Source organism: Canis lupus, chromosome 29 (assembly GCF_003254725.2).
Source record: "Canis lupus dingo isolate Sandy chromosome 29, ASM325472v2, whole genome shotgun sequence".
Lineage (NCBI taxonomy): Eukaryota > Metazoa > Chordata > Mammalia > Carnivora > Canidae > Canis > Canis lupus.
This window is the reverse complement of record NC_064271.1, coordinates 3,514,502-3,538,576: the sequence shown is the minus strand read 5'-3', so window position 1 is coordinate 3,538,576 and position 24,075 is coordinate 3,514,502. Positions and strand designations below refer to the sequence as shown.

General features: G+C 37.4%; 1 protein-coding gene across 10 annotated transcripts in view; it reads left to right on the top strand.

The window, feature by feature from the left end:
* Positions 1–24,075, top strand: part of PXDNL (peroxidasin like) — a 429,464-nt gene that overhangs the window by 345,481 nt on the left and 59,908 nt on the right. For all 10 annotated transcript variants that reach the window (XR_003147577.3, XR_007407163.1, XR_003147578.3 and 7 more), the window contains 4 exons: positions 579–735; positions 9,840–9,948; positions 11,723–11,880; positions 13,869–15,378. Coding sequence is in view for 7 of the 10 variants with exons in the window: in XM_035708326.2 (XP_035564219.1) it covers positions 579–735; positions 9,840–9,948; positions 11,723–11,880; positions 13,869–15,378 (1,934 nt within the window). In the remaining 3 variants the exon portion in view is untranslated. The remainder of the gene's footprint in view (positions 1–578; positions 736–9,839; positions 9,949–11,722; positions 11,881–13,868; positions 15,379–24,075) is intronic.

Genomic DNA, 24,075 nt, shown 5'->3' with positions numbered 1-24,075 from the left:
TAGTGAAGAACATAAATCCATACTAATTATAACTGAATACATTTTAATAATATTTCATATGAAATGTGGTCATTTTATCTTCTTAAGGTATAATTTAATTGAGAAACACTGATATATAAAGCTTTGCAGTACATATAAAAAAGAAATAGAAAGCAAAAATATTAAAATATTTTGATGCTTTAGGTGGTAGATTTATGAAAATTTTCCTTCCTTTCAAATTTTATTTTTATTGTTGTCAGAATTCTTTTCTGGAAGTAAGAAAAATATGAATAAACTATATAGTCATCCATTGGAAAGATGATTTTAAAATGATCATAATATTAAATACATAATTGAATTTTGAGTATCATATTTATTATAATTACAAAGAAAGATAAACCATACTTCCTGGAAAGCACTTTCTCTCTCACTCTCTTTTCTTCTCTTCATTAGATTCATAAAATACCTCATCTAATGCTTGATATGTAGATGCTCAGTAGATATTTGTTGAACAAATGAAGCTATATCCAACAAAATGTAAGATGTCATTTTTTTAGGGAATCACATTTTCTTCCAGTAATAATCCTTTCACTCCCTAGGCAGGTGTTCAGATTACTGAAAGTGGTAAATTCCATGTCAGTGGGGAAGGCATGCTAACCATCTATGATGCAGGGCAAGCTGACCAAGGAAGATATGAATGTGTGGCTCAGAATTCTTTTGGCCTTGTTGTAGCCAACATGTTTCTCACAGTTGTAGGTAAGTATGGCTCCTCATGCAATTCAAATAAATGTCTTTGACAGAGTCTACTTCCAATCCTGATTCACCTCACCCAAGTTCCCCTGTATGTTTTTTTCTGTTTTAACATGTTGATACTAAATCAAAGTTATTTTAATTGTTTAAATCAAAGCTCTTAAGTGTAAGCTACGTTACAGGGTATCAAACACCAAAACTAACAATGCCAAAAGCAAACATACATAGGAAGGATTTGCAAATGTATATCACATTTTCTTAGGAATTGAAAATTATAGAATGTAAGATACATTCATATCTAAATATAAGTGAAGTCAGAGATTTAAAGACAAATGGAATTTAACATGTAGGAGTTACTCTGACCTGGTATATTTAGTTCTATAGTAAAATTAAAAACCAATCAATTGGTCAAACTTCTAGGTAAAATTTGCCACTATAAGAGCAAATACCTCAATATTTGAAGCATTTATAATTGGTCAACATACTTTCCATTGTTTTATGTTTTGTCATCTGGTTGTTTAGCTGTAACCTTCTGCCAGTTTATAAATAGTGACTGCTTAAAAAATTGTCATAGTTTTACAAAAAACAAAATCCCTTTTTTTTCCTTCAATCAATCAGTTTGTATTGGAATCGAGAGAGTCTATTTGTAGGCAGACTTGAGTGAAAACCTCAGCTGTGGGTATGGGAATGGGGACTGGCCATGATGATGGACTGGCATGTTCTCCACATGGGGAAAGCATTCAAGAAAAGTACAGCATGCAGGGACATGTGAATTGACATCAGGGTTGCTTTTTTTGTGGATGGGTTTAGGAGCTTCTGCCTTATTGACAATCAGCAGTTGAAATAAATGAGTTCAGCTACAAGCATATGGAGTACTATTTTGGGCTTTGCCTGCTTTTTGGTTTCCTTAGAAATGGGCAGATTTCATAAATAGGGTTTTACAGATTAATTTTTTTCCCTTTTAGTTTTTCTAGCTCTTATGGGTCTCTAAAAATATTGGGTAACTCTTCTCATTATAAATACAGGCCTGGATAAAAAATAGATTTATTTAATTAAATCATCCTTAAAGATGTCACTATCACCCTATCATATAATACAATAGTTTCATAGTCTTACACTTGCAAATTTTCTCCAGAAATCAAATTTCCAACTATCCATTCGTTTGGGTATTCTATACAAAGTATATATTTTCCTTAATGGTGCACCAATCTTTACATATTTATTATACTGTATGGTAAAAAAGTATTCTCTGTAGAATATTACTCTTAAAATTATAACAATGTAGCTAGTAACCAGTGAATATTTATTCCATGAGGGTCAAAAATTATCATATAGAATTTCTTAAAGTTACATAGTCTTAGCCTTATTTGCCATTTACTATGAGTTCATGTTTTTCTTGATTTAAAATCCATGATAGTTGTGTTTCTTTTTCTGCTGCTTAATTATTAATGAGATCTATGAAAAAATATTCTTAAGCATTTTGCAAAAAACTTATTATAAAATTTAAATTACTATCTTTTATGTACTAGAGATGCTAGAAATCTTTAGCACTAAACAAACACACACACAAAAACATAATTCTCTCTCTGCCTCTTATTCTCTCCCTGTCTCTGTTTTGCTCAGCCACATGCACACAAACACTAGTCATGGTGGTCAACATTTTAGAACCTCCAGCATAAGAATTTCATTGTGGTAGACTGAAATTTAACTAATCATTTTATATATACACATTAAAAGTAAAACATTTAGATCAAAGCGTATTAGTCACTCTATTTACTAGATTTTAAAACAGTGATAAGTAGCATTTACCAATATTCTGCTCTATTGTATAGAAAGCAGAAAGTCAGGCTATAGGGATAAAATAGTACAAAAAATAAGTTATTCAGTCAAGAAAACAAATATGTTTTTTGCTCTTGACACCTTTTTTTATATCAATATAAGGGTAAGTTAATTTATATTTGTATCTCGTACCAAGTAAATTCTATGATGTTAGAAATATTTTTATAGAGAGAAGAAAGTATGAAGATATAAATTTTAAAGTTTTGAATAAATTTAAGATTTAAGTGTGTGTGTGTGTTCTACAAATTAGTTGAATAGGAGGAAATGTGTCAATATAAAATATCACTTATGGGACATTTTATGACTTTGACCCTTTCATTCACCAGTTATCCCTAATTAAAAGGAAAAGACCATGCATTATAGGAAGACTTTCCAAACTTAATGCCCCAATTAAGCAGTTATGGAATGTTGTAACTCCACACATTGTGTAAGAAGTGATGAAAAGAGGATCATGCCTTTTGAGTTTCTATTCTGTATTGGGAATACAACCATAGAAAGTAATCTAAAATAATAAAAATACACAATAACAATTTAAGCAAAATCTGGGCATTATATATATATAAACCATGCATTTGAATGAGTGTTGTTGAAAGTAAGGCATTTATAATAGCAAAAGAAAAAAAGGAGTCCCTAAAGTTATGATTTTTTAAGGAGCTTTTTTCATAGATGTAATAAATTTTTAATAGTCTTAATACATTTTTAAAAACTTATAAGGATGATAATAGTATTTACTGGGAGCCTATGCTTTGGTTTAGGATGTCCTCAGAGTATTTCGTATTGGCAAATATTACTTATATCTGCATACTTCTTTCTCTGCATGATAGTTTGCATATGAAAGCTACACCTATTACTTTACACCAAATAAAACCTCACAATTTTTGTTCAAAACATAATTTACTTTAATACTGCCTACATGTATTGATGTGCTCTTAAGTGCTATGAAGTTCATAATTCACAGCATATCCTTATGACTCATTTCTTGCTTGTGAAAATGATTCAGTCTAACGACATAAAACATTTTTATTGAATATTAACAGTGTGAGATAGTGGGGAAATCCCTGGGTTAAGTCATTAAACCTACCTTTATTGATCTCAGCAACTTTGGATACCTTTCTCATAATTGGAATTAATTTTCTCATTTCTTAAAAATGTGGGACTGGACACTCTCAAGAGTCTTTGGCATAAAAATTCTTTTTCTACCATAGAATTCAAATGTGCAGCAGTAGTGAGGAAGTACTTTAGAGCATGTTGACATGTCTACTACTGAGATGTTGAAATAATATGTGGACCAGGCTAAAAGTGAAATAGTGACACAGCATTGATTAAATGAAAATTTTGGAGCACAAATATTATGTATATACTATTTGTAATGATAAAGAAATAAATCTAAACAATATTTTCTTCTCTGAAATTCTGAGTTGAGTATTGTGTGTTGAACATTTCATTTTGAATGAATCACAGGCCTTGCAATTCCACATGTTGAAAACTGATCTTGAATGTATTCTAAATTGAACTCTTCATTTTCACCTCAGACCTTGTACTCTCCTGGCAGTCCTTTAATACGATCCATATTCTAAAAGGAGGAAACCAGAATCTCTTCTGATTTTTTCTGTTCCCTTCTCCTTCTTTACTCTAAATGCATGTCTCACCAGTTTTTTCTTCAAATATTACTTCTTTTACATTTCTCCATATTATATCTTTTTTCATAGTTCATTCTTTGGTCATTTAGACTTTTGCAATCGCTTTTCTAAATGACATTTCCACTTAGAATACTCTCTACTTTGACTATGTACACAACCCAGTAAGTTATAAATGAGAATTAAAAGATTGCATTAGTTGACTTTAAATTAGACCTTTCTTTCCTATTATGTTAGGTAAATAACCTGTATTATTCTGATAATAATACTACTAGTAAAATAAGTTAATATTTATAGGCCATTTACCATGTGTTCCAAGTGCTATTTATCAATTAATTTATTTAATTCCTTTGGGAACTAGTTATTTTTGGAAATTCTGAAAGAATAACTCACTGATTTTTTGACATTCTAATCCAGATATTTGTCATTGTCTAGATAAAACATCTGTTTCAAAACCACTGCAGTTGGACAATGAGTGAACTATGAAGTATCAGAAAATTTTAATTACATTTACTCAGCTATATCAATGAAATGAAATTGATATTAAATCATTTTCAATTGCTATTTAGTATATTTATTTACTGTGATTATGATATAATTTACATAATAATAGATACACAACAATTGTTTACCTCAACAATCTTGAATAATATAATAAATGGTGAAATATCTCTATAAACAACAGCATATACCTAACATATGTGTACGTATATTCATAATACTTTTAACCATATTGAACACATTCCCCTCCATTTACACATAAAATCTATACTGAACACATATGTCTATCTGGAGATAAGCCACATGTTTCAAAAAAAAAATAGCATTAAGTTTCAAGAACAGATTTGTAGTATAGTAGTGTTTGGATAGTCAAGAAATTTTAAGGAAAGCAAATAATCAAAATAAAAGACATATCTCAAGTATAAAAAACAAAGGAAAAACCAAAAGGAGCCGCAAGATGATGAACCCATTCATATGCCTAATGACACAAAATGATGAGTAAGGCAGAGTTGATGCCATTCAAAGAAAATTATCTCACAAAGGCAGTCGTTAATACCCATTTGTATGTTGTGGGAGTGTACCGTTTCCTAGGACAGCCTTTTCCAGTGTCAGTGGTTGCTTGTTCTCTTTAGGGGAAGATTTCATGTGGTAAGGCCTGTTTAGTTATGATGGTTACATTATCTGGTTCTTTTCTACAGGAGGGAGGGTGAGATTAAGAATATTGAGTTGTGAAAGAAACTTGTTTTTTTTTTTAAAGATTTATTTATTTATTCATGTGAGACAGAGAGAGAGAGAGACAGACAGGAGAGACACAGGCAGAGGGAGAAGCAGGCTCCCCATAAGGAGCCTGCAGTGGAATCGATCCAGGATCCTGGGATCACGTCCTGAGCCAAAGGCAAATGTTCAACTACTGAGCCATCCAGGTGTTCCAAGAGACTTGGTTTTTATTGAGGTCTAGATATTTTGTGGTGAGATTGATGGTAGGGGTTCAGGTGTCCTGCCTCAATGTCCCTCCTCAAGGCCTTGCTTCTCGCACCCCATCTTCCCCATGTCAGCCATGCGATGACAGGGTGAGCACACAGCAGCTGGTGGACCATTATACCTAAGCTCCCCCTTCCTGAAAGGACTCAAATTTATCTTTCGACTTTATGTTCCTTGGAGGTGTAGAGTCTCAGAGATACATGGACAGAACTGAAAGGAGATGCTCATCATACAACTCTAAAAATGCTTAATTTTGTAACCCTACTGAGGATTTTTCTCCTTTTTTAACCCCAAGACTTAACAAAAGAAGATGATCTAGTTCTTCCTTCCCCTCTGCAAAATTTTGCACTAAAAGATGGAATATATACTCAATGTTCCTATCATTCTATCCCTACAACATTTCTTGAGGTAGTTTTTAAGACAAATAAAATATTAACAGTGTTGTTTGATTCTAATGTGCCCCAATAAACTGAATTCATTTTGCATAACACAGTGCTCTTCTGGAAACATTTATGGAAATCTTTTTTGCAATTTGTACCACACCAAAGAAAACAGTACTGAGACTAAATGAATAATAAAAAGGTTAGTTTTATTTTATCATAAAACCATGAGACCTTAAAAAATTCATAATTTAAATGACATAAGTGAGAAAGAGTTATTGTTACCACAAATATTTTCTGTGTGAACATGCTACATATTTAATGTACTTTTAATAATCTGTGAACAAACAGCTTTTATATGCTTTCTATTTGTGCACATCAGAATTTAATTATTTTAGACAATGTTTACATATTGTGTTACTTTTCTTGTTATTTTCCTCTCCATCTCACATCTCCACACTTGTTGGTCTCTTATTAATAAAGTAAAAGGAGGTCGAGTTGAAGAAATGACAGGACAACACAGTCGCAATGGATAATTAGTGAGGATATGGATTACTTAGGGGTTTAGAACATAATAGTCACTGAAAGGCATCTTATATTTACATTGTGACATGTCATTTTCAAAGAACTTTGCATGCCTGTTTTATTTAATAATCATATTTGGCCCAACTATATGTTTTGTTAAACCATATGTTGAACAAGTCTTAACTATTTCCATTTTATGAATGAGTCAAAAGATGAAGAATAGGTGTTTAAAACTCCTTATGCTTGTAAATTCTATACAACCATAATAGCTAAAACTATTTTATAAACCGAATAAAAGCAAAATTATCAAACATATAAAATCAGATTAACATGTTAATTGATACTTTTCCAAAATTTAAATATTCCTTCCAAGTTCTGTCTGCCACAATGAATAGCCTTTTGAGTTTTGGCTAGCATTGTCTGCTGTGTGATAACTCAGTCCTACACACAACCTTTGACAGACCTTTGATTGCATATTATGCACACAGGTACAAGGATCCAATGGCAGTAATTGTCATAATAAGAACACATCATTGATGGCACTCTCTACACTTGAAGTTCACAAGTGAAGGACTGAAAGGAGAACAATAGAGAAAAGGCTAACATCTTGTGAGCCTACAGGCTGGCACAGATTGATTGATTGATTTGATTGATCTTGGTTTCTTTATTTCCAAGTAAAAGTAACAAATTCAGTAGGCTCTTTCTTACTGACTTACCTTTGAATTATTGCAAAGTATATCATGTCCGGTGTACTGAGAATATTAGGATTTCTCATAATCATGGCAATTATACTGATTGATTGCTTAACTGATCGATTAATTAATCCATCTCCTTATAAGCCAATACCCCACTCCCATCATGCTATGTTATGTAACAACTATAATGCATTTATTATATATTTAATTAAATCATTCTATGGTAATCTCTTTCAACTTTCTGATTTTTACATTAGGCACTCTTTTTTAGCATCCATGCATGTGTCCATCCGGCTGATTCTAACGTTGCATTTTATTTCATACCGTACATCCACCACATTTTTCTTACCCACACTTCCATTGCTGACAGTTTTCCCTAATTCCTTCCAAAGTTGCATTGAACATTCTCGTTTATACTCCTTATGGATTTGCATAAGAATTTCTCTAGATATTTATACGGGAATGAGATTGCTAAGTGGTGGTGGTGGGTGCACATATGTCATTTTACTAAGTAAAAACAAAATCAAAAATATTTAATCCTGGGCAGCCCGGGTGGCTCAGCGGTTTGGTGCTGCCTTCGGTCCAGGGCCTGATCCTGGAGACCGGGATTGAGTCCCACATCGGGCTCCCTGCGTGAAGCCTGCTTCTCCCTCTGCCTGTGTCTCTGCCTCTCTCTCTCTCTCTCTCTCTCTGTGTGTCTCTCATGAATAAATAAAAAAAAAAAAATATATATATATATATATATATATATATATATATATATATATATAAAATCCCTAAACAAAATCTTGGAAATAGGAGCATCAATTCTACGTTCTCACCAGCTTACTGGTGTACACTCACCCCTGCCAAAACTTGACAGTAATCGGCTTTTTTATTTTTGCCAGAATAAGCACAAAATGGTACTTCATTGATATCTTAAATTTTATTTCTAGGTTTTAAGTGGTTTTCAACATCTGTCATATACTTAGTAACTTAATAACTTTCCTCTTTTATAACTTGCCTATATGCATTTTTTCTTAATGCATTCAAGAATCTCTTGAATAAAATAGAATATTAACTTTGTATCAGTTTAGAAATTATAGATATTTTACCTATTATGTTATTTGTCTAGGACTTTTTTACTTTTTTATTTATGTCTTTCCTTGAATGGAAATTGTTAATTTTCATATAATCAAATTAATCACTTTGTCTTTGTTTTCTCTCAATTATCTTTCGCTAATGTATAGTTAATCCAGTGTGATTTTTGAACTGTGAGAGGTAAAACTGACCTTCTGGAGCTTTAATATTGTGGTCATGATAAAGACTGAATTGAATTGACAATTCATAACTACTCCAACTCATAACTACTCCAACTCATAACTACTGCCCATAATCTAGTTTATAAAGAATGTCTTTCACAGAAACCTTGATTTACTGGCTTTCTAATAATATGTAAATCACTGGTATTTTTTTCTTGAAATTTTTTATGTTAGTGATCTTTTTAGGACAATGAACCAATCTAGTATATATATACATTGTCTTAAAATAAAGGAATTTTTAAATAAAAACCAAATGTGGAATACTATTTGTGTTCCTCTGTTGCAAAATATGTAAACATACATATATACTTATAGACATATACATATATAATCTTTTAATATTACACTGTATTATATAGTATATGATATATATTCTATATGGTACTATGTAATCCATACAATTTCCTATTTTTATTTAGACTTTTCATTATATCTCCTTAATGACATTATTTTAAAATTCAATTTTGGGGGCTATACTTACTCTTGCGTTCAAAATTCAACAGTGCTAAGAAGTTATTACTTTAATTATGTCATATAAATTCTTATTATACTTTTAATATTCTCAAAAATGAACTAAATAATATGGATATTATTTTTCTAATATGAGTTTTTAATATCCATAATCATTTTTATTAGCATTTTTCCCCTCTACCATAAATTTCCTAAACCATCATCTGGAGATGGTTTAATATGTTGAACTTAAAAGCTTCTTTCATCTATAATATTCAACTTGATAGAATTCTCACACACTGAAGAGCTATAGAAACAACATGAATTAATTTTCACAGAAATCTTACTGAGAGTTATTATGATTCCAGACATCGAGGACCAGACTTGCCTTAGCTGACCAATTATTGCTTTAAGAAATCTCCACAGGGATGTGGTAATATTTATTAGTTTAATGTTTAACATTAAAGCAAGGTGGCTGGAAAGATAGGCATTTCATACCTTTCTGAAGATGACAAATTACTAACACAGTTAAATCCCATTTGAATCAATGTTGTAAAAAAAGGAAATATTTCACATAGTTATACTAGATTTTGGAATGCTTTAGTTCCCTAAATAATGCTGTTATTGTTGCTGGAAGCTTTGCTTCAGGATAATTATCTACTCTTCTGCAATGGACAGTATCATGTGGACACTGTATTACATTTTTATTGTCTTGGAAGTTTCTGTAATGCCATTTATATGAGATCATTCCTAACTTCAAGGTTTGTTTGATACTTTTAATCATGGAATTGATTTTCAAAGCAATACAGGGTAGACAAGCTGGCGATGACTTTGTTGAATCATCCATTCTTGATGCTGTACAGAGGGTTGACAGTGCAATTAACTCCACACGAAGACATTTGTTTTCACAGTAAGAATTTATTTTATTTTGATTACAAAATTGTTTTCACTTCAGTCCTACTTGGTTTTTATAATCTCCATAAATCACAGTAGGCATAGTGCATAAGATTGCCAAAGCGGGTATTTTCTTTAGTCTGTGTGCCTGTTATCACCCTCTGGGCTAGCCACCATTGCCAGCTCAGTCTCAAAGAGAATGCAACTTGTTTCCCATAGCATCTAAATGGCATAAATTTACATTACAGACCCACTCTCTATGGTCCCACAATAGGTACCAGGTAATGGGTTCTGCTAGGTCATCATCCACCAGTGTCAGACTCAGTGCTTCTCCCAATCCAGGAATTGAAAGTAATTGTCAAGTTGAACACATCTGGTCATAAGCTGATAGCTCACAGGTGAAAGCTTTGTTTAGGACATGTAATATTTTGATATATTTTAATTTGAATCAGAACATCTTTAGAGTAGTGAAGTGTTCTGGTTCTATGAAGTCCCCATCAGTCCTGATGGAGGTATATGGGATGCTTTGCATCACCTGAACCTATCAGAGAAAACATGACTGTTTTCTTTGAAGTCAAATAAAATATGCATACAGTCTTTGCAGCTGTTGGTCTAAAAGGAATACCTTATAATGCCACAGTCTAGTATAACACTTCCCTGCATACTCAGAAAGAGCATGGCTTTCCGATCATGGACTTGTGTTCTGGAGCCATGCAGCTTATTTATATTCTTACTGTGATTCCTCACTTCATCACTTTCTATCTGAGTGACCTTGGGCAAGTGACTAAACATCTTAGTACTTCATACTTCTCGACTGTGAAACGGGGATAACAATAAGATCTCTTTCACGGACATACTTGCTGGAAGATTGAAGAAGTTAGTACAGATAAAGTGCTTCAATAGTGTCTGTCACATAGAAGGGGCTTAATTAAAGTGAACTGTTAATATCATTACTATTATTCTATGATCTAAAGTTATTATGATTCCAGACATCGAGGACCAGACTTGCCTTAGCTGACCAAAATCTGTAAAACAGTTTCATATTCTGGATGACTAATATTCTTTTAACTTATTTAGTTCAATTCTTCAATGTGTATAAACCACTACTGTGTGCTAGTCGGTAGGCTTGGTATGTGGAATATAAAGATGAATAAGGCACCATCTTGCCCCTGACACAGTCTCTCTGTAGTAGAAGACACAATATGTCAACAATTTAAGTACATCCTGTTGGGTATGTAATAGATGTTTGTGAGCATACAGAAGTCATTGTCAAGAGTTACCAGGGAGATTTTATAGGGAGAGCAATACATGAGTAGCATGTTAAGGTGAGCAGGAATTTCCAGGCAGTTACATTTGAGTAAAGAGAAGACAGACAAGGCCAACAACCAGAAACTGAGTGTATAGCACACTGTTTCAGAGGGTTTACTGAGCCCCCTAAGAACTATGTGTGGACTCCACAAGTTTATAACTTTCACCATAGATACTACCTTTTATAGAAAACTATTCTTTAATTCACCTATTCATTAAAAATATATCTTTTGAGTTTAGCACTGTCACTGGCATTTTAGGAATCCCTCATTAACAAAATAGGAGAAGAGCTCTCAGCTCCCTCTTTGAAGCTTATTTTCTGGTAGGGAAGCTTTTCTTTTTCTTGATTGTTTGGGAAATGTATTCTTATTTTTTTTTTTTTTTTTTTTTTTTTTTTGGGAAATGTATTCTTAAATGCACACTGAGATTCATGGATTCTGCAGTTTTGCCTTGTGAACAGTAATGTCTTTTGTCATTTGCAGAAAACCTCGCACCCCTAGTGATCTGCTGGCTCAGTTTCGTTATCCGCATGACCCATTTACTGTGGAGATGGCAAGAGCTGGGGAGATTTTTGAGCACACACTTCTGCTGATCCAGGAACATGTGAAGCAGGGGCTTACTGTTGATTTGGAGGGTAGAGGTCAGTTTCTGAGGGGACATTCTGTTCTCAGCCTACTGTCATTAGCAAAACTGATCACTCCTCAGTTTTTAATCTCCAAAACACCATGTAATTTAGAAATGAATTTACCACTTTACCAAATGAATGCAGATGTTTCTCATAAGAACTGTAATTCAAAAGAAAGGATGATATATAGATATATATATATATATATATATATATATATATATATATATATTCAAACCTGTCAGCTTCTATCAGCTACATATGTCTAGCAAATCTAGGGGTCCCACTTTACTTTTTTAATCCAGAAGATGTTCCCACTTCCATGAAAAAGACTTTATTCCCAGGGTAATGTTCCTCTGCTTATTACTGGAATCATCTAAATCATTCAGTGAACTTATTTGAATACCTTCCTCTACTTATATGTATCCTTCCCAGTCTTTGTTGTTGTTGTTGCTATACTGACATTCTCATGTATGTTTTTCCCCAAAACCAGACTTTACTTACTAAATGCCGAATGAGAATGATACACAAATCTTTCTGATTTTCTAATCTTTCTCTTTAAAGTAAAAATGTGATCCTTTGCTATACATTATTTGTTCTGTGAGCACAACAGCAACTTCTAGAGGTTTACCCTTTCTTTATTCCCCATCAGAAAATAAACCAAGATACAGTGCACAAGGCACCTTCTGTGCTTGGCTCACCCCTTAGGTGCCCTATGCAATTACTACAAAGCTCTATTTATTAGCTTCTAGTGATCCATTATACTATGTCTTGGGTTTCAGAGTTTCCTAAACTAGAATATCCAAGTGAAATTTCCATATAGTCCATATTAGCACTTGAATCCAATTTCTGTCTAATTCTGAATCTCACTAAGGATGAGTTAGCCATGGTCAGCTCTGCAAAAAGCTCAGTTCTACAATATTCCTCAGCTCCAGGTCAGGACAATGGGCCTTTGAGTTCTCTTCTCATACATATCTATTAGAAGAAACAACTTTCGAGAATAACTTAGTCTAAATTCAAACTAGAAAATAAACAATCAATATAAAGAGATTTAGCTTTGTTAACATGTGCATCCATTGTTCATGATGTTCATTACCAAACTGTTTATATTCTAATCTAAAATATTCAAGGACTTTAACAAAATTTTCTCACGGAAAAAACACTATGTTGTTCTACCTCTCTCTTATTATTTGTAAAGTTAAAGGCCTTTTTTTCCCTCCAGGATAATTTTGCCCTAAAAGTGAATCCAGGACCCATGTCTTTATACATAGGAAGATTATTGTATCTATCCAAGACTAAGCTATCTCAGGGTCCAGCCAGAGACCAATTTGCAGGACTTACAGGACAAACGGTCCTGGTATCATTAGCCAGTTTCTGATGATTAGAGATAATAACTCTTAGCAAGCAGGACTTAGTGAATAGTCTTTGTAGATTTAGGATTATGCTGCAACTTTAAGCTCTGTCAAAAGAGTGGCTCCCAAATACCTCCAGGTTGTATTGCAGGTTCCCTGGAGAATGACAGCCTATGGTGGTTTAAAAGCTACTGCTTAATCCCTTCATATCAACTATCACACAGGTTAATATCACACCATCCACACTAGCACATTATAGACCCTGTCTTCTAGGAGCCTAAAGCCTGAAAGAAAGAATTCTGAAATGGAAAATATGCATATTACAACCTTGTGATGAGGACTTAACAGATCCTTACGAAATTATATTGGTAAAGGCACAGAACTAAGAGTTTGATGGGAACTGGGACATGTCTCTCCATTTCTGTTTGTTCTAGCAGTTAATCATTGCTCATGAGAGAGACATCACTAGGCATCCCCCACCCCCCTTTTTATTAGAACTTTCTGTTTTATCCTAATGAAATGTTGAAGGATCTGGGAGAGATTTCTGCCCACTTGGAGTGGCCCGTCCCCATGGCACCTGGGCTCGAGGTCCCTCCGTCACTCCACCTCAAGGACAGCTCTCCTCACTGCTGTTGTTGCTCTGCCTTGCAGAATTCCGGTACAATGACCTGGTGTCCCCACGCTACCTGGGCCTCATCGCCAACTTATCTGGATGTACAGCCCACAGGCCAGTGCCCAACTGCTCCGACATGTGTTTCCATCAGAAGTACCGAGCCCAGGACGGGACGTGCAACAACCTGCAGCACCCCACGTGGGGTGCGTCCCTGACCGCCTTCGAGCGCGTCCTGAAGCCTGCCTACGAGAACGGCTTCAACCTGCCGCGTGGGGTCGGCCGTCGCAGCCCGTCGGGTCCCCCCCCGCTGCCGCCACCCAGGCTGGTCTCCACGGAGCTGGCGGCCGCGGCCGCGGTCACCCCCGACGACCGGTACACGCACATGCTCATGCAGTGGGGCCAGTTTCTGGACCACGATCTGGGCCACGCGGTGCCTGCCTTGAGCACTTCTCGCTTCTCCGACGGGCGGCCGTGTAGCGCCGCGTGCACCGACGACCCTCCCTGCTTCCCCATCGTCATCCCGGGCGCTGACCCCCGGGGCACCCGGGCGCCCTGCATGTTCTTTGCACGCTCCAGCCCCGTTTGCGGCAGCGGCGTGACCTCCTTGGTGATGAATTCCGTCTACGCCAGGGAGCAGATTAACCAGCTCACGGCCTACATCGATGCCTCCAACGTCTACGGGAGCTCGGACAGGGAATCCCTCGTCCTGCGAGACTTCTCAGAGCCCCGGGGCCTCCTGAGAACCGGCTTGCCCTGGGCCCCTTCCGGGAAGCCCCTGCTGCCCTTCTCTGCGGGCCCCCCCCCCGAGTGCACGAGGCCGGAGCAGGGCAGCCGCAGCCGCAGCCGCTGCTTCCTAGCGGGGGACCGCAGGGCCAACGAGCAGCTGGCCCTCACAGCCATGCACACGTTGTGGTTTCGCGAGCACAACAGGGTGGCCGCGGCGCTGTCTGCCCTGAACCCCCACTGGGACGGAGACACCCTTTACCACGAAGCCAGGAAGATCGTGGGTGCCCAGCTGCAGCACATCACCTACAGCCACTGGCTGCCCAAGATCCTGGGGGAGCCGGGCATGAGGATGCTGCGGGACTACCAGGGCTACGACCCGAGTGTGAACGCGGGGATCATCAACTCTTTTGCTACTGCAGCCTTCAGATTTGGTCACACCTTGATCAATCCTATTCTTTACCGACTGAACGACACTTTCGGGGAAATCCCCGAAGGCCATCTTCCCCTCCATGAAGCTTTCTTCTCACCGTCCAGGATAATCGAGGAAGGTGGCATCGATCCCCTCCTTCGCGGGCTGTTTGGCGTGGCCGCTAAATTGCGGGTACCCTCCCAACTGCTCAGTTTAGAGCTGACTGAGAAGCTTTTCTCCACCGCCCATTCTGTGGCCCTGGACTTGGCTGCCACCAACATTCAAAGGGGGCGAGACCACGGGCTCCCTCCCTACGCTGACTTCAGAGTTTTCTGCAATTTGACTTCCGTTGAAAATTTTGAGGATCTTCGAAATGAGATTAAAGATTCAGAGATTCGGCGCAAACTGAAAAAGTAAGTGTGCAAATGTTGCTTGGATTTTTTATATTTCTGAGAGGGAGAAGTGTTAAAGGACATTTTGTGTGGTTGGATTTGGTTGCCTGGTGATGTCCCTGCAGAGCCTTTAGTAATTGTTATTGCAGAAGTCAAATATTAAAGGAAGGATTTCCAGAGACTACCTATAAACCCCTTTGTCTATCCACCTCCTTTGCAAATGTAAATATTAATGCCTCCTTACTAGTAGTTGCTGATACATCTCAATGAGGAGAGGTGTCTCCTGCATTCCTGTTCTGTCATAATCCAATCAAGGCTTTTTATTGACATGAGGTCACAAGTTCTAATATAAAGCCTTGAAATAAAATGGTCCATCACGTTGGTTCTTAGGTAGAGCAAAGTAGTGAAATGAAAACAGAAATTAGTTTTTGTCAAAAGAATAAATAATTCTGAATTTAGCATCAGAACATAAGTCGAGGCTTATTCACTACATCAGTAATGCCTTTCAGTAAAGTATTAAGGTTATATTCTCTATATGTGAGATTCAAATTTCCTTTTAACTTATAAGTATGAGACATTTCCAGGTAACAACTCTAACTGCTCCTCATGCTCATCACCCTTCATTCCCCCAAAATATTTTTGAAAAACTAAAGAAACACTTTATTGAGTTTTGTTTGTAGTTGGCTAAATATAGAAGACTGACATGCTTATTGATAGCTTATGGTATTAATGTGAAATCTTTCAAAGGAGCTTAGAATTGCAAATTTTGGAGCTAATTGTCAACAATAGGCCCTTTTTTGTAATTCTAAGGGTGTGAGTGTTTTTATGCCACTAGAAATTGTTTCATACTTACGTAGAAAGTTAAACAAAGAAAATGTATAATACATGTAGAATAAATCAGAGTATCATGCAGGTTGAATTTGCAAGAACACTGACTTTGGATTCATAGAGACCTGGTTTAAATCTCTACTCCAACACCTATTAGCGCTGAGAGCATGTGAACAGTATTTAAATAGTTTTAAATCTCAGAATACATATAAAACGAGAAGGTGCTGCTTCCTTCTCAGAGTTGTTCAAAGATGAAATTATACAGATACTAGGTCCGTTCTGGTACGTAACAGGTAATCCACGTGTGTTACCTGTGGATATATTTATTATATATAGCATTATCATTTCTATTGTTAGTATCACTATTAGATTGCACATCATCTGCTCTGATCCAGCCCTGTGCTAGGCACTGAGACCCAAGATGAAGGAAATAGCGTGCTCTGAAGAGCCTGGCAGAATGCAGGGAAGGCAGGGAGCTGGCTGTAATCCACGTGGAAAGGGCTGTTATAGAGATGGAAATTGAATGTTACAGGAGCACAGAGCTGAGAAATGGAAGGTATGTGTAAGATTCACAGCAAGCTACTGATAAAAGATGTCATTTGATCTGTTCTTGGAATTTTCTGAGTGTGATCAGTTGAATGAAATGGGACTAGTGGGCACTATCCCAGGGTGAGGGAAGGAGGCAGGAAGGTGTGGGGCTGGTGGAGGAGGGAGTAGAAAGGTGATGGGGGGGGGGGGGCTGTTAAAGGGCCCTGCGTGCCACGCAAGAGAGTTTGATCTTCATTCTGCATTTAAAGCAGGAGAGTGACTCGAGGACTTTTCTATGAAATGCTAACCTGCACAAGATGTCCTGGAGGGAGGAGAGGCTGGAAGCAAGGAATTTCATAGTTTCTGGAGTAATTCAGGTGAAGCAAGAAGACAGGGTAGATGGGCTCTTGGCAGTATGTGCAACACTATTTTCAGCATTTTAAATGTTTCCCGTAACACATTGTCTACATTGAACAAACCTGGGAGCAAGTCTTGCTTTACAATTCATTGGGGTCCCACTTCTCAATTTGCAGCTAACTTGTAAATTCACCACCATTTATAGAGTAGCAGAAATGTGTCCCTTTAAAGTGTTCCCATCTCGAAGTCCTCCTTAGTCCTCCGGTTCTCAAGGGTGAAGCAGCAGGGGGCTCATCGTTGCCGCATGCAGCACTAGGCTGGAATATAGACACGGGCCCTCTACTGCAGGCCACATCCTCCAGTGACTGGCCTCCAAGATGGACAGTGGCCCGTGCACTGCACACTGAGTCTTCCTGTGCTTGGCTTTCTGTGTGCACTTGGGGATATTAACACTGAGTCTTCTGAAACCTAAATGAGGCGTCTCCTGGCTCTACGGGAGTTTGAACTGTGGGAACTGTGCAGCCTGGTACATGGCCTCAGCCAGAGGAGACCAGGACTGCCCAGCACCAGTAGGTGCCAGAGGCCAGGAAGCTGAGCTCTGCTACTTTCCTCTGACTCTGCCCTAGCATTTGTAGTGACTCTTAAAATAGCAAGCACAGACTCACTCAGCGGTGAGCACAGACTCACTCAGCGGTGAGCACAAAATGGTAAGTTGGGTTGTGTTTACAGTCTCCGTCTTCACCCATTATTTGTTACTTCTTTTCCTCTTTGTTTTAATTTGCAACTGGTTTTAGGTTTGTTTCTAAACCACTCCAGTCAAATCTGGAAAGAGGTAGAGCATACCATTACATCAACAAAATAAATGCTGCCCCACAATATTAAAAAGTCCATACTTTAGATGATAGGACAGCTTCAGAACTGGCTAAAGCAGAGAATCAATAAAATAATGCATTCGCATGTCTTAGGTATTTTAACTTCACACATTTGAGGCCACATTAAGTCCTGTAACTTGCACTTTGGGCAGCAAGAGAGGGTGCAAAATCTGTGTTCTGGTTTTGTTATTTCTGCTTTGTTACAGATCTGCTAATTAGAATTCTCAGTCGCCTGGTTTGGGCATAAGCTTATGCCCAGGCTGAATCTTTTGTGTGTGTATCAGTTCTGAACAGGGGATGGGAATTTTCCAGGGAAGTGATGGTATGAATACAGACTCCCACGTGTTTCCATCATCCCCCCCATAGCTTATTGTCCTGTAACACTAATTGGTATAAATGTTTGACTCTCCTTTTGACAAATCCTTCCCCAAAAACCAAATTTGTTTTTCACAGGAATACATATTCTCCTCTTTCACACAAAGACTTCATTATTTTATGTAAACATTTAATTGAATTATGTAATCTGAATCACAAATCTGACTGTTTGTGAACGCCAGTGATGCCCAGCTGATGGGCTGCAACTGCAGCAGGAACCCCCAGCCCCAGGGCCATTAGCCCACCTATGTGGGCAGGAGTGGGGAGCACTACAAAGTGAGGACTCTGAGGGAAGAAGAGGTTGTTTAAAATAGGTGATACATGCTGTACACTGTAGACATTTTGTGATAGTTAAAAATATTTGGGATGTAGAGAAGGGCTACATATGATACTGTAAAACTAAGAGAAAACCCAGAGGGTAATGGGGGGATAGAGAGGTGGTGTCAGGTGGCCCAGGTTCTTTTTCTCTGTTTGGACAAATTGAGTTGTGCTATCTTGGTTGACTTTAGATTAGTTTTGTTTCCTCAACTATAAAGTGAAGATGTTTCACTAAAATTCCTTGAAGTCCTTCTAGATCTAAGATCATATCTTTTTTTTTTTCAGTTAACAACTATGTGATATAATATAATGGTAATTCAGAAGGTGTTCTTTAATTGTCTTTTTTTTTTTAAGATTTTATTTATTTATTCACGAGAGACACAGAGAGAGAGAAAGGCAGGGACACAGGCAGAGGGAAAAACAGGCTCCATGCAGGGAGCCTGATGTGGGTTGGATCCCGGGAACCCAGGATCACGCCCTGGGCCAAAGGCAGGTGCTAAACCGCTGAGCCACCCAGGGATCCCCTAATTAATAGTCTTAATCCACATATAATATCTTCATATTTCAGAATATATCTCCTCACCTTTATATGTCATCAGGTCTACAAAGCTAATGATCTTTTTTCACTTCATTTAATTTTGAAGGCTTGTATCAGTTTACCACCCAGAAGTAAAATCTGATTTTCCTGGTTGCTTCTATTAGTACTTTCACATTGGATCTTTTAGGTAGCTTTTAAAAAGGCAGAACGACACATGGAAAGCATGCTACAACTTTCCTCTCGAATGACGATTTTGCCCTGAGCCCTACTTGGTCTGTTACAAGAAAGCCACACTAGGACATTGTTTTAGTCAGCTTCTCTTCAATTCAGTAAGATGCGTGAGATACTTTGGATTCTCCTTAAGGAACTCAGGGCCTGGGGTGTGGGGGATTCATAAGCCACATAACCCTGTCCTGTGACCTGTGGAGCAGTGGGAACCAGGAAATCAGAAAGGATTTCTTCAAGAAGGTGGTATCAAAACTGAGTCCTCCATATTGTTTTCCACAGTGGCTGCATCAGTTTTCATTCCCCTCAACAGTGCACCAGGGTTCCTTTTTTCTCCACATCCTCACCAACACTTACTATTTCTTGTCTTTTTGATGCTACCCATTCTGACAGGTGTGAGGTGATATCTCATGGTGGTTTTTTTTTTTTTTTTTAAGATTTATTTATTTATTTGAGTGAGAGAGAGTGAGCATAAACTGGGGGCTGGAGGGCAGAGGGAGAGGGAGAAGTGAGAGCCTGACTCATGGGGCTCAATCCCAGGCCACTGAGATCATGACCTGAGCTGAAAGTAGCACTTAAGTGATTGAACCACCCAGCCACCCCTCTCATTGTGGTTTTGATTTGCATTTCACTACTGAACAGCAATGTTCAGCATACAAACAAACCACTCTTAAACAGAGAAAAAAGGGAAGCCAAGAGGAGGGGGCTGGCAAAATGGGTGAAATAAATAAAGGGGACTAAGAAGTACAAACTGCCAGTCATAAAATAAATAAGTCATGGAGAATGAAAAGTACAGCATGGGGAATAGTCAATAATACTGTAATAACGTTGTTTGGTGACTACACTTAGGGTGAGCACTGATTTATGGGTGAAATGGGCACTTTTTTCTAAGTGAAATGGGCACTTTTTTCTAAGTGAAATTGTAGATGGAGCCCTGATAGGTAGAAAGGAAATCAAGGAGTTTGGAAGAAGCAGACATGAGCAGTGTCCAACCCGTTGGTTCCTATTGTGCTCACTTCACTTCTCTTGGGCCCAAAGACCCACAGCCCTTGCTAGGACTGTGAAATGCACAGGCTCTACCTTCAGTACCAAGAGCTGTAGGAATTCCTTCCTTCCTTCCTTCCTTCCTTCCTTCCTTCCTTCCTTCCTTCCTCTTCCTTACCTTTCTCTCTCTCCCTCTCTCGTCAAAATATTTTTTAGTTTTCAAGGAGTTGTTTAGTTAAATACCATAAGAAAATGAATTATTTCTTTTTCATAGATTATTTTGGCCCTAAAAAATCATGCCATTCCTTTTTATTCTTTGCAAAACGTATAATAGAAGAATGTAGGAATTAATTAACCAGTGAGTGGTGAACATAGGTTCTCAAACTCAGAGGGGCCATTTTAAAAGCTATTTTTGAAACCTCTTTTGAAAATATAATGTGTGAATTTTTTGGTGGATATGGTTACTTTTGTTCTTTAATAAATACAAGGTTATTTGTCTCCCATTATCACAGGGATGTGCAACTGCCTCAGCTTTTTTAAAGAATAGCTTATAATCCACCAATTAAGTAATTTATATTCAGTACAGGTATAAAATGTACCTATCTTATGGCTGCTTCATTTGATACTACTAAAGAAACAAAAACATTTAGTTTCTCTTCTTTTCCCACCTGGAGGTATCACAAGGTCAGACTCTGCAGTGATGCCTTTTCAACAGCCGGCATTGTCTGTCTCTGTCTTCCTGCCACCTGAGGGAGGTTGGTCACCTTACTCATGGCTTGGCCTTCTTTCCTCAAGATTCCTGGCTCTCACTCTTCTAGATGTCTCTCAAGTTCCATACCCTACCTTAAAGGACCTTTCCTCAACATCATCCCTTTACCTGTATCAAATGGTTAGCATGCTAGTAACTTCAGATGCTATGAACAATGATGCTTAACCATTTCATGTTAGAACATCTTAAAAATCCACTAGAAGCTATGAAGCTTCTTTTGCGGGAAAATACAGCAAAACTCCACACTCCAAAGTCTGCATGTAGTTTTACAGGACTCAGCTTCCTAAAGCCACCCATGGACACTCTTCTCCCACTGATTTAACAAACTTTTATTTGGCCCCCATATTTACTTAGCATGCCCCTTTTCCCCTAGGGCTTACCACATGTATGCAATGGGTGCTCTTTCACCTCATATCTCAGAATGGTTGTTCCCTTGGCCAAAAACAGCCTCAAATTTGAAACCATCCTCTGTTCTTTGTTCTTGCTCAAGTGTCCTCATCCCCTATCCCTTTTGGAGGGAGTGACTTTGTTCTTTCATTAACAGAAGGATACTAGACTGTTTAAATATAGCCAGGCCTCCAGAGGCCCAGCATTTTCTCTCCGCCTCTTATCTCTGCTTCTTTCTGTTCAGGATTTATTTTTCATTCTCCCTCAGCTCTCTTATCTCCTGTTTTATACATATGGTGTACCGCGGATGGCTCACTCTTAGCTCCCAAGGTCACATACAGTATTTCATGGCATACCTAGCACAAGATTCCTGAGTATCATATTTTCTCTAAACAATAATTTTAGAAGTATGCTATTTTATACAATCACATCGCTAAGTCACATCACTTGACTCAAAAGGCCATTTTTGGAGCCTTCCTTCTCCTGGTCATTTTCATTCCATCACATTTCTGCCTTTCTAGAGAACATATTAATTTAACCATGGAGTTCCAGGAGCATATCCTTCTTGGTTGCAGATAAATTGTATAATTTGTCTTCGTGTCCTCAGAGCTGAGCGAATGGCCTAGCACAGAGCAACAGCTCAGGAGATACTGGATAGTCCATTAAGGGAAGTTAAGGGAAGTGTGGCAGCCTGGCGAGGCTCATTTTAGTTCCCCAAGGGCCCTGGATTGGAAAACTCTTCTCAGTTTGAACCCCCTGACTGGATAAAGTTTTCTTAGGTATAAGCTAGGTTTTTACACTTTGGTCCATCCATACCAAATCATTTTTTCCATCAAATATTTAGGCGGCTCATTTAACTATGATGTATACTGATTTTAAATACAAAGGAATGAAAAGTTAAGTGCAGCAAACCACATAGGGGTCTGATTCTTGCATTGCCTTAACCCCAGTTTCAAAAAATTAAAAACTCATTCAATCAACCCTGTAGCCCCGAAACAAGGAAAACACATGACTGAGCAAATAAAAAGTGACAAGAGGCCAATTAAAAATCAAGTTGTGGATCCCTGGGTGGCGCAGCGGTTTGGCGCCTGCCTTTGGCCCAGGGCGAGATTCTGGAGACCCAGGATCGAATCCCACATCGGGCTCCCGGTGCATGGAGCCTGCTTCTCCCTCTGCCTATGTCTCTGCCTCTCTCTCTCTCTCTCTCTCTGTGACTATCATAAATAAATAAAAATTAAAAAAAAAAAATCAAGTTGTCAGTCAGTTATACCCAGAGATCCAGTTCTTAGAAGGCACTCAAGACCACTCTTTTAGCAAAAATGGAATGCAAAGTAATTCAACACTTTAAGCATGACATTCAATGACATTTAATTTAGCATCAGTTTTGTGGATTTTATACTGGTGAGTCTTAGTAATTGTGTTTTAGAAATGAATTTCTTTCAGAATCTGCTTTCATTCCCACCTTTGAAAATTGGTGCTATTTAGAATATTTAACAATGATAATCATTCAACTGAAGAAATTTATCCTATATTGTACTATATATTATACTAATGCATACTGATATTATCCCATAACATAATTGTTCCTGATATATACAAGATGAAATTATAATAAATATAGAAAACTTTATAATGAACAAAATATATGCTTCACTTTATTTTTAAATTCAGAATTTGCCAAAAATATATATCTGGATGCAATTTACTGTATTTTGTCTAAATTCCCCAAATCTGAATAAATTAAAATTACATTTTTAATCATATGGTGACTATAACACACAATAAAATGCACATTTTAAGTGTGCAGTGTGATGATTTTGAACAGTATTCATACCTGTGTAATCATCATCCAGTAAAGACAAAGAACATTTCCATACCTCAGAAACTTACCTCCCTCTTTTTACAGTTGATTTTCCCACTCAGCCCTCCCCGGCAGCCACAGATCAGATTTCTCTGTCAGTTTGGCTGTTCTAGGACTTCATATAGATAGAATCATACCGTATGTACTTTTTTAAGTTTGGCTTGTTTTGTTTTCCATGTTTTTGAAAATCCATCTAGGTGTCAGATGTATCAATAGATGGTATATTTAGCTGTTAATGTGAGTAACATTGTTTTTGTGAATGTACAAGTATTCATTTATTCATTCACCTGAGGTAGCCATTGGGCTTTCCAGTTTTTATCTATTCTCAAGATGCTTCCATGAAGACTCATATGCAAATCTTCTTGTGGACTTATGTATCCATTTGTCTTGAATGGAAGTCTAGCAGTGTAATTTCTAGATCACTTGCAAACTGTATGTTTGTTTCTTCAAGTTGGATATTTTCTACTAATTTCCCTTTCAGGTTCACTGACTCTTCTGCCACCTTCAGTCTCTTCAGTCTTCTTCTTACATACCTTCAATCTCTTCTTACATACAAGTCACATTTTTGTTTTGGTTACACTGGTTCTAAAATTTACATATTTCACTGGTTCCTAATTCTCTATTGAAATTTATCTAAATGTTGTCAAACGAACACATTTAATTTTTTGAAAACATT